The sequence below is a fragment of the Trematomus bernacchii genome, unplaced genomic scaffold (genome assembly GCF_902827165.1).
Source record: "Trematomus bernacchii unplaced genomic scaffold, fTreBer1.1, whole genome shotgun sequence".
NCBI lineage: Eukaryota > Metazoa > Chordata > Actinopteri > Perciformes > Nototheniidae > Trematomus > Trematomus bernacchii.
In genome coordinates this window covers 5,475,326-5,487,558 of record NW_022987567.1, presented here as the reverse complement: position 1 = coordinate 5,487,558, position 12,233 = coordinate 5,475,326, and the positions used below count along the sequence as shown (strand labels likewise).

The window sequence follows — 12,233 nt, the reverse complement described above, 5'->3', positions numbered from 1 at the left end:
ATTCCAAAGACAAAGTACCATTGGGTCCTTATGCAGTTCATGGAAATATAAAATGAGCGAAGCACATCTATAAAATTGTGCAATACAATGTACAATGTGTTCACCAAAGACATGAATCAGCAGGAGAATGCAGGGATTGTCCCTTCTACTGTACATCAAAAACTGAACAATTTGGCATTATCTTGACACTTCCTTATTAAAATGTGAATGAATAGACAGATGTTTTTGTATTCCGTTTAACCTGTTTGTAGTAAATAGATGGTATTCTGTTATATTCTTGACTAACATTGCTCACAATCATCTTTTTCTTTCTACAAAATACAGAAACTGTCCAATGAATGCGTTATCTGTTGGTCCATACGACCATTTAAAATGTTACAAAAAAAAGTGGCTCAATGGTCAGACAGGGCCTGGGTACAGGCCTGTTTTTGTCCTGAGAAAACACACACACACACACACACACACACACACACACACACACACACACACACACACACACACACACACACACACACACACACACACACACACACACACACACACATACACACACACACACACACAGAGGGTAACTGTATTAATAGGAGTCTGTTTTGTGTCAAGCAGGTCTTAATAGGATCAGTATGAGAGACATGGAGCTGTCTGTCAGTCTAAGTTCATTAACTGATGATAGATGACCCGCACCAAGTGTGTGTGTGTGTGTGTGTGTTGTGTGTGTGTGTGTGTGTGTGTGTGTGTGTGTGTATGTGTGTGTGTGTGTGCGTGTGTGTGTGTGTGTGTGTGTGTGTGTGTGTGTGTGTGTGTGTGTGTGTGTGTGTGTGTGTGACCACATGTGTGAGTGTGTGTGAGAGAGAGTGTGTATGTGTGCTTTTAAGAATGCATTTCCCTGCTTGTGTGTAAATACTCTCTGGTGTAATTTATAGCCCTCAATCGGAGGCCTTATCAGGTGCAGGACACATGGACGCCTCCTTCTCTCCTTCTCCTCTCCACCTCCTCCTCCACCCCTTTTAACTCCTGCACACCAAGTTGTTTTCTCTCTTCTCTTCTTCCTCTCCTCTCCTCCCTCTCTTCCAATCTCAATCCTCTTGCTTTTCAATACTGAATGATGTTTTCTTTAATTGCTGTCCACTTCATCCTCTCCCTCCCCAACTTCACTTCCACTCCTCCAGCCTCTGGCCCCTCTATCAACCAACTCAACTTTTATTGAATGTCCCCCACTTTGGTCAACTCTTATTTTCCAAAAAGTCTTTATTTGACAATTTTTTTAAATGTAGGTTCACATAATGTAATGTAATGTTCAAAGTGTGGTGTCTAGAAACCTTGTGACTGACTGACTGACTTCCTATAGTGACATTGTAGGGTAACACCTGGGAACCAATGCTGTAGCATTAGCAGAAAAAAAAGAAATTCAATCATTTATTTATCTGATTTGTTTTCCTTAATCTTAATAACTTCTCAAGTGTGATGCACAAGTGTGTGTTCCCTGAATCTAGTTTTGTGTCAGTTATTTGCTTTGATAAATGCACATTGTCGATAAATGTCCATTTGTACAATCCAAATGAATGTTGAATTATGTCTGATCAAGTTTATACTCCCTAAATCCAATTTTCCATCAATAGTTGTTGTGTAATCTTCACTAAACCTGCATACAATCTATTCTAGTCTTTTCTACTCCACACATATGTAGCCCTAAGGTACTTTTGTTGAGGTAGCTACATTTGGTTTGACTCCAAAAGGCACACACACACACACACACACACACACACACACACACACACACACACACCACACACCACACACACACACACACACACACACACACACACACACATACACACACACACACACTCAATGGCAGATAAGCTGACATTCCAAATGACTTGACAATGAATGTAAGCTGCTCACTACACACTCGCTGACACAATGGAGAGCCTATTTAGGAGAGATTTGTACACTACAATGCATGAGATGACAGTGAGTGCGTGTGTGTGTGTGTGAGTACTGTCAGCGAGAGCTCCGTTTGCACATAGCGTTTGACCTGGATGAACTGATCTACCTGTCATATACAACCCCCCCCCCCCCCCCCCCCTCCTCTTTCTCTCCGAGGATGTCATTGCCTCTTGACCTCTGTACGTCTGTCTAATCCAGCAAGTCCTCATATTTAAATAACAAAACAGATTGTCAGTTTCAAATGGCTGTTACAAAAATGATAATTTCGCTGTTTTCTGATCGATCACCACCTTGGTTATTGTTAGGTTGATTTTATAAACTAAAATGACTTGGTTCAGGGTGGAAAAAACGTGGTGATATGACAGATATAACAACATGGATGCAGTGTAATGACAGCGGGGATTATTTTTCTGCAGGAGGCTTAAAGGACCATTACATTTCACTAAGACACATAAAAGGCTCTGCAATCATAATCAATAATGTTTAATGACATGGAGAGAGAATGAAATACGCTTCAGTAGTTTAACGTAGACACTGGACAGTGATATCATATCTGGTATTAAGTATTTGGTTGAAAGTGATGAACACACTGAGCGATTCAAATGTTGATCTGAGGACTGGGATGGAACCGTAGCACCAGAGAGTAAATGCTAACTGCTGAATAAACGACTGTGATCTAAACCTCTGTTTTTCTTTCTTACAGATATGGAGGAGAGATCGAGTGCAGGATCATGGGCTAGTGGAAGTCGATCTTCAAAGGTAACAACAATACAACTACTATAATTTTTTTTATTAAATGTTGCAATTAGTGCCATTAGAACTGCTACTCCATGCTGGAATTATCGCTACTATAATTACCCTCAGGATGTTCTGACATGTAAGTTACATTGTTTGACATACAGTATAAGGAGACTTTATTGGACAGAATATAGAGCGGTGCAGTGATTACGTATTTGTTGTACAGTAGGCTGACCCGGAAGTTAGCATCTCAAGGGCTGCCTCGACAAAAAGCAACAATGTTTTTTTATTTCGCAGAACAAAACATGAAAATCTCTTCAGCTTGATAATTATTTCAGGCATCCAAAAACAAACACGTTCAAAAACCATTGACCTTTCCGGGTTTTAGGACTAATTTCTGCACCACTCTATTAAATAAGCATATTGCGACGATAAATGCATTTACATATTTTCGACATCTGCTTAGAAAATTGAGCAGTGGGACTTTAATCCATGTCTATTATTATGTCTTTGTTGTGTTTACAATTGGCTTTTCCATATAAAAAAAACTGCCCGATATGCCTACAACTCATGAAGCAGCGCAGTGTAAATGGGGTAAAGGCTATATGTGTATTGTAACATGATAACAGAAACCTACCAATATATATCTACTGTATATATATCTTGTATGCCTCTGCCTTTAGCCATCACATAATCTCTACTGCTGGTACTACATTGTCTAAAGACTAATGTTGATATACTGTTGCATCTGCCATTCAAATGATTATTATCTCAATGATCTCTGCTGCTTATAGTGATCAAATGACTAAATATCATTATCGTCTATGTCTTTCCAGAGTTATGCAGATGGGTCTCAGTACATGGCGTCACATGACAGCCTCTCGCCTCCGTACGCGAACTCCAGCAGGCTATCAGGTACACAAAAACTGTGTGTGTGTTGTATGATTTAACGATGCTTTTTCTTTCTTTCCATCAAATCATGCATTGCCTGCTTTGTTGGGTTTAAAAAACGGCCGGTGTGTGTGTGTGTGCAGAGAGTTAGTGGAACACTATCGTACTCTGGAGGAGACAGGTCATCTGGCATGCAATTTCTCCTTCTCCCTCGGCCCAGTGTGTGGGAAAGCGCTAGGCAGTGTGTGCTCATTTACCCATGATGCTCTCTGCCTCTGGCTCTCTTCGATGTGGCGCCAGTTGTGAGCAAATGGCCACTGACACAGATAATCTTCCTCACACACACACACACACACACACACACACACACACACACACACACACACACACACACACACACACACACACACACACACACACTCACACACACACGCAGAGCTTAATTACCTTTGACTGGATGCATCAAATATGGAAGATGTCAGCTCCACTTGCTCTCTTTCTGTCTCTGGCTCTTTCTCTCATTTGTTGGTTTTAATCACTCTTTCTCTTATGAAAGATACTGTATATTTAGATGTTTAACTTTCCATTCTGAAGCCTGAAAGAGTTCATGCAAGTGTGTTCATGCCTTTGTAGTTGTGCGGTTTGTAAAGTACTGGTAAAAATACCAGCAAAATACCTATACTTGTGCCCCCAAAAGTATATGGACACCTCATCAGCCTCAACTCTTCTGGTTTTCGTCTTTCATATTTTACAGCCTTTCTGAAGGCATACATCGAGTCCTGATGTTAGGGATAGGAACTGGTTTACAGTTAGTTTTCCAGTCATACATAGGGTGTTGGATGAGGTTAAAGTTGGTGCTTCCACTTCAAAGTCAGAAAACCATCTTTGGCTTTTGTCTTCCCTAAACTGTCACTGCAAAGCTGCCATCATATTCGAAATATAATTTAATGGTTTTATTGGAATTCAGGATTCTACTGGAAATGAAGGACCAGGCAAAATGTGTGTGGTTCTTTAAAACTTCCTGTTTGAGGTGTTAACATCTATTATTACACAGCTTGGTTGAATACTCGATTCTGATTGGTCTATGGACACTTTGTAGAATTGTTTTTATTTTTCATTATGACTGTCATATAGGTAGAAGTTGTCAACTGAATAAAACACGGATTTGGAAGAAACAAATTCTATTTATGCGTCTACTTTCCCGATTAAAGGTGGGGTAGGTAAGTTTGAGAAACCGGCTCGAGATACACTTTTTGTTATATTCCATGGAATGCTCTTAACATCCCGATAGCAATGAATATCTTAAGTACTTTGACAAAAAATCCATAAAAAATGTCATCTGTGGAAGCCGTAGAACTGTAAAAAGCACGACCAATCATTTTAGCCGGCCCGGCTAAAGTAACTGGATGGCCTACCTGCCTGTCAGCCTTCCATCTGTGCACAAACTTATCTGGTGCCCTCATTGGTCATGTGCGCGTTCGTGTGTGTTGGAGGAGGGGCTCTGTAAGGAAGTGGCAGATTTTTTCCGGTTGTGTATTTTCAAATTCTAGCGCACTCGAGCTGGTTTCTCCAAAATTACCTACCCTACCTTTAATCGTTGGTTAGGGTTGGGTTTAGGGTTAGGGTGTAGAACCATGCGCAGCTATATCAATCCACAGAAAGAAGTCCGGTCATTTAAGATCAGCTGTGGCAAAAAAAACATTAATCTTCCTTTTGGTTCTCTACCAGAAAACCTAATGGAATACTTTTTGAAAATGAATTTCTATGATCTTGGTTGCATGCAACTTTTGACTCATAATGTCCCCAGTAAAGAAAATCCAAAGAATAAAAACTGCACGGTGTCATTATGTCCCGGTTCATTAATGATTGCCTTGCTTCACGTTTTCCCTTTTCAATTTTAGCAAAACTTCAAATGAAAAAGTATCATATTATATTTTCCTACGCGTTGTATTAACTCCTGTATTTGCTTAGTTAGTTGTGAATGCAAACAGCAGATGATAGGAAAACCTTGTATATAAATAAAAAAAGGGAAAGTAATGCAAAACTTCAGTATCATGGGCCTTTGCTGGGATGATCCAGTGTGTGTGCGATGTGTTGTGACAGTGTTGTGATCACGGCATGTAGCGGCAGAGTCAGAAATGGAAATATTGTATTCTTCATCTGGCACATGGGAGCTGCAATTTACTTTGATAATGATAACACTAAGAGACAGAGACAGCCACGGATATGGAACACACACACACACACACACACACACACACACACACACACACACACACACACACACACACACACACACACACACACACACACACACACACCCTCTACACGTTCTGCCTGTGACTCCTCTGATCTGGGTAATACCAGATTGTCTTCTGAGCCCGTTGGCTTCTCTCATTTTTTTTTTTTTTTGCGTATCGTAATGGAAAATGTAACATTTCACAACCAATACTTAAACCACAGAGCTTTCATCAATATCAGTGATGGTGTGTTCTTTGTCAAAGAGCGACTCTGCCTTTGTTCTTCCCAGACATTTTCACACACAGAAATGGTGGAGGTGGAATGATTTGTTACATTTTTACTTGATGCACAGACTTGACTGTCTCCAGTGTGGACAGCCTTAAGCCATTGTGATATTCTAAAGAACATATGAAAAACTCAGATTGTTTGATCTTCTGCGTGGGAGTCAGTCCTTGATGATTCCATTGAAAAGTTTCAGGACAAAGGTATGCACCGCTCTTTAGATGTCCAATGAACAAACATATGAGTTATGTTGATGAGTCGTCCTTGAAGCACTTTCCTCAGTAAAATGGAAAAAAATTGAAAAATACCAAAGAAAATCTCAATTTCATCTTTGTGTAGGTTTCACAGCTATGTTTCTGACAACGTACTTTACTGGTACCTGATATCAGACAGAATTGTCCATCCATTACGAGCCATTTCCAGTTTTGGTGTGATATTGGGTCTGCTCTGATCCATGGGGTTGAGGAATGTGTTTCTCTAGGTTTCCAAGACAATGCAGTTGCAGCAATATCTGAACTACACAGAAAACATATGACGAAACAGTGTCCCAACCAGTCATTAGAGTCCACCTGAATCTGGTCAAGTCCTTTCAAGTCAACACTTTCTGTAGAAATAAAGACAGGTTCAATGACTGGTGATATACCACGTATTGAATGTTTAATAAGGCGCACACCTTGACAATGCTTGACACATTTGTCCACGTTTAGTGCCCCAGTTGTGCTCATTGGAAACATTTCTATTGAACCTTCTGTATCACATCAACAGGACAGTGAACAGTCAGTTTGGTGGAGTGGGCAAATTAAACTTGGTTTTGCACTGCAGAAAACTTGAGTCCCAAACAGGCGGTTTCTTTGTGGTTTAATGGGGGGTTTAGTTATTGAAGCAAATGTGTATCATTGATATCGTTTTTTAAGGGTTAAGAAGATGTGATAAGGGTTAGAACATTGTGAGTCAATTATTGGTCATAAACCATGTTCTAGGTGTTTTTTTCTAGTGTTGCTATATGGTGATTTGAAAAGGGTCACAACAGTTTAAGAATGATAAGCTAATGCATCAGCATCACATTGGAGTAGAAACAGAGCCTGTTTGTTGCAAGCACATTGCTCACAAGTGGACTAATGTCTGTAAAGTAGATCAGTGTGTGGGGTTAATCTGTCTTAAAGGTAGGAAGTATATCACCTGAACTCATATTATTCTCAGGGTTGAAACTGGGTATTTGTTGCGATTCTCACCTGAAATGAACTCAAACTACAGAGTGAAGAACGACTGGAGAGTTTAATGAACCCAACCTGAACATGCCCCTCTCTCTCTCTCTCTCTCTCTCTCTCTCTCTCTCTCTCTCTCTCTCCCCGTCTCTCCTCTCTCTCTCTCTCTCTCTCTCTCTCTCTCTCTCTCTCTCTCTCTCCCCCCTCTCTAACCTTGTCTGTCTTTCTTACCACCCCCCCCCCCCCACCACCACCATCAGATTAGAGTGATGTTATGCTCTAGATAATCAGCGAAGGGATTAGTGTCATCTCAGCGACCCCACTAGATTAATCTGCCAACACACACACACACACACACACACACACACACACACACACACACGCACACGCACACGCGCACACGCACACACACATACAGAAAAGCAATCAGAAGATGTGTGTGTGTGAATGTATAGGGTGCACTTACATATATGTTTGGATAAGTACATATGCAGTTGTGTGGATGCTTGTGTGTAATGCTTTTTGATGTGCATCTTAATTTGAATGATTATTGGTTGTGTGTTTGAACTTGTGAAACCAGCTTCTGTGTGTGTTTTTGGTTTTGCGGTGGTGTGTGTGTGTGTTTCTGTGCAAGTTGGCAGGTTACTGTGTCAGTATTGAGTGTGTGATGTAAGCTTCTTTATGATACTGGTTTAATGTGGTTAGACGTAGGGCCGTGTGTGTCCATGTGTGTGCTTTTGTGTCTATAGTATGTGACGCTGGCATTTATGGTCGTATGTATGTGTGAGTGCATTTATATATTTTGTTCTTTACGTTCAGTGTGTGTGCTTTTCTTTTGTATGTGTGTGTGTACATTATTGCATACTTACTTGTAGTTGTGTGAGTGTGCATGTGTGTGTTTGTATTGAATGTGTCTGTTGTTGTGTGCTTGCTTGTATGCGTTGATGTGTGTATGTATGAGTATACATGTATCTTGGTTGTGCATGTTGTGTGTTTTGTGGGAATGAGTTCTATGACTTGTGTGTTGTAGCTTTCATGTGTGTATATGCGGTCTTATAGCATGTGTGTGTGTGTGTCTACCTGTGTGCAGTTGCTTTGCAGAGCAGGTGCACCACCCTGAACCCCCCCCCCCCCCCCCCTGTAACTGTCACCTACATAGTAAATGAGAGGCTCAGTGGTTTCGGCTTGTAAGCACATTCTGTTATAAATAAACAATCTGATGAGGCTCTGAAGCACAGCAGCTTCTTTCTAACGCGTCTACTGCTTTCATTCTGTCATTTGAAAACTTGATTTGTCAGAGAAAAGATGACAGAATACAGTTTGTACATGTGTTAAACTGCCAGTAAATGTAAATTCATCATCCTCAAGCAGCCACTCGGACAATGTAGGGTTTAATGCTTTAAAAGGGCAGGACAATGCAATATTTGCTGACATCACAAATAATCCATATCATGGTTTATAAAACCTCTTACTGTAAGCTGTCTGATTTGTATTGTGCATGTATATAAGATATCAAATATATACATATATATATATTCTGTGACACTCACTGCTGCAATTCTCTGCCTATGTCCTTACATGCATTCAATACACACATATATAAAATATATATATTTTAAATTGTATCTATAAAGATCAGCCCTGGCTAGACAAGTTTGTATCGCTGAACACCCTCACAAACCTCAAGTCATAAACTGGCATTAAACACATACAGTATATAGCCTGATGATCTTGGCCCCCTTGCTCTTGTTGTTTTGGTCTAAATGCAGTGAGTCAGCCGTCTGTCTCCCCTCTGTGTGACCTTATTAATGAGTGTTGAGCCACGAGGCTGGACCCCCTCTGAGGAGGTCACATCTGGACACTTTATATAGAAATACATATCTGTCTCCTTCCCTCTTTCCTTTTTTTCTTCTGCCTGTCTCTCCTATTTTTTCTTCTTCTCATGGAATCACAATTTCTGCTTTTCCTCCATCTCGCGTCTGAAATGCACTTGATGAATTATATTTGACTCTCCTCACTTTTCCTATTTTCTTTAATACATATTCCTCTCCTCCTTTCCTTCCTAGCATTTGCTTTTTAGTTTCCTTCCCTCTCTTTAGCATCCTCCTCTCTCCTCCAGGGAGTCCAGACCCTCCTGTCTCCCTCTGCTCCCCAGCAGCCCCTCACCTCAGCTGGGTGCGGTGCCAAGGTCGCCCCCCTGTCCCTCCCTGCTGGGTCTGGCTCTTTGTGCTCAGAATTTTTAAATATAGAGGAGATAAAATGAGTTGAGGGATCAAGAGTAGAGGAGAGAAAACGTGGTGACAAAATCTAAAAAAAGATTTAACTAGCAGATTTTATTTCCTAAAACCCAAATTGACAAACATAATTTTGTCTGACAGTCAAAGCACCGAACATATTCACTTTAACAAAAAAAATTGCAGGTAAATCCTCACATATGAGAATGTAAGCATCTATTTAGGCATGCATTTGATTGCCTTGGACACATATAAAACCACCTGTCAGAAGTAGGGTCTCATGTTAAAAGCCAGTTCCATTAACTTTAAGAGGCCCTTTCTGCTTTTTGGGGTTTTCCTGTTCCTGTAGTTTGTTCTATAGGTTTTTAGTGCATGTAGGGGTGTTGGTGAACTCCAGTTCGTAACCCGCCTCGGGTAAATAAAAACCAGGTCAATATGTGTAATGAATTAATAGATATATTTAAAATCCTCCATTTCCTGCTCCGTCCTCAGTGATTTCTCCTCTATTGTCCGTGCTGATTGAGACTGAAGAGCCAGCGACTCATTCTCACAGTATTTTGAATGGATGTCATGCACTGCGTCAGGCCGTTGTGTCCTTGGGCAAGACACTTTACCCGCATTCGCTCCTGTGGGTAATGTCCACAGTAATGACTCTTACATGTCTAATATGTGTAATGTGTAATTGTAAAGCGCTTTGAGCACCTGTAAAAGCACTCTAATAAAAAATGTAATGCATTATTATTATTATTATTATTATGTAAATGGTCTGCAAAGGCTAAAATCCCCAAGTGCCCTCCAGAGGGAGTTTACTTCTGTAACAAAGTAACATATGTAACACTTGGCTATCTATTGGCTAGCGCTCCAACACTTTGTACGTGATATTCTAAGGTTCGGGACATTTCCGTCACATCTTAAAGAGGTTGCCCAATCACAACAGAGCCGGCCAGCTCTGGTTTCAGACAGAGGGTGAAAAGAGGTGCTGCAGCACAGACAGTATGAGAAAAATAAAGAGCTTTCTGAACATTAAAGCATGGAGACATGTCCCAGTAGAGACACTACATACTGATATACACCTGAAAGTTAGCGTAACATGTCTTCTGATAGTTTCTAAAAATGCTTTAAATGCTACATTATCAGCAACAAACATTGGATTACATTAAACGTCTTCTACCAATGTATATTCTTTTGAATACGATTTCATTCAAAGGTAATTTTAGAGCCCAAATACAACAATAAATACAAACCAGGTCAATATGTGCAATGAATTAATAGATATATTTAAAATCCTCCATTCCCTGCTCCGCCCTCAGTGATTTCTCCTCTATTGTCCGTGCTGATTGAGACTGAAGAGCCAGCGACTCATTCTCACAGTATTTTGAATGGATGTCATGCACTGATTAGTGCTGCATTGACTTCAGTGCATTAACAATGTAAGCCACTGTAGAGCATTTAGTATATTGCTGTTTTGAAGGGGCTGTGTATCACATGTAAATTGTCTGTGTAATTAGATCTGACATATTAATAATAGGTCTCGTCAAGGCGAGAGGGCGGAGGGTGGAGATGTAAAACGAGCACTTTGAAAGCAGCGGTTCATCGGGGAGGGGGAAATATCTTGCCGTATTTTGAGAAAAACGCTGTAAGGTTTGTTTAAGAAATGTCAGAGCTGATTATCACTGTTCGAAAAGGCTAATGGAGGCAATTGTGATGCAGAACAACAGCTATTCCATATGCGGGGGTTTGAACCTACATATCTGTGCGTGCAGGTGTTTGTGTTAAAGAAAATCAGTACTCGATTGTGAATACTGGCAAAATCTGTGAATGGAAAGCCTCAAATCTGTATAAACGTTGTTCATCAAGTAGCTTTATCAGAATCAGAATACCCAGAATCAGGAGGAGCTTTACATCTTATGCATTCGATCCCTACAGCTCCTCTACCACCCAATACTTGAAGGCTTTAAGCATCAAACCATACCGGGAGTCTACATCCATACCATTGTAGATTGGCTGTATTAATATTCTAGCAATGCATCAAATAGTTGAGTTTTTTCAGCCTCAAACCAAGTGATGACCGACAGACTGACATCTCTCTCGTCTCTAGAGCTTAGCATGGCCGTAGTTTCACAGTGTGAATCAGCGGTCAATATTTTTTTATTTTTAAATCTACTTCACAGTACGAACATTTGAATACCTGGTGCTTTTTCAGTCAGGCCAGTTTGGTTTCATGCGCCACTGAGCAACTTTCATTCAACCCTGGCTGTCATGGTCAGTGTTGACTTTCATTAAATGAATTCTCTCCACAAGTAGTTCTGTTTATTCAAAAAAAACCTTTGTGAGAAAATCAATGTATCTGTTTTGTTTCTGTGTGTGTGTGTGTGTGTGTGTGTGTGTGTGTGGTGTGTGTGTGTGTGTGTGTGTGGTGTGTGTGTGTGTGTGTGTGTGTGTGTGTGTGTGTGTGTGTGTGTGTGCCTGTGTGTGTCTGTCTGTGTGTCTGTCTGTCTGTCTGTCTGTGTGTGTGTCTGTCTGTGTGTGTGTGTGTGTCTGTCTGCCTGCCTGTCTGTCTGTCTGTCTCTGTGTGTGTGTGTGTGTGTGTGTGTGTGTGTGTGTGTGTGTGTGTGTGTGTGTGTGTGTGTGTGTGTGTGTGTCTGTATGTCTGTCTGCCTGCCTGTCTGTCTGTCTTCACCATCTTCTGTCA

The 12,233-nt window shown here is 40.7% G+C and overlaps 1 protein-coding gene across 5 annotated transcripts in view; it reads left to right on the top strand.

Moving 5' to 3' along the window:
- Positions 1–12,233, top strand: part of LOC117478868 (transcription factor 4-like) — a 188,287-nt gene that overhangs the window by 38,296 nt on the left and 137,758 nt on the right. For all 5 annotated transcript variants that reach the window (XM_034125794.1, XM_034125795.1, XM_034125792.1 and 2 more), the window contains 2 exons: positions 2,654–2,709; positions 3,525–3,603. In XM_034125794.1, the coding sequence (XP_033981685.1) occupies positions 2,654–2,709; positions 3,525–3,603 (135 nt within the window). The remainder of the gene's footprint in view (positions 1–2,653; positions 2,710–3,524; positions 3,604–12,233) is intronic.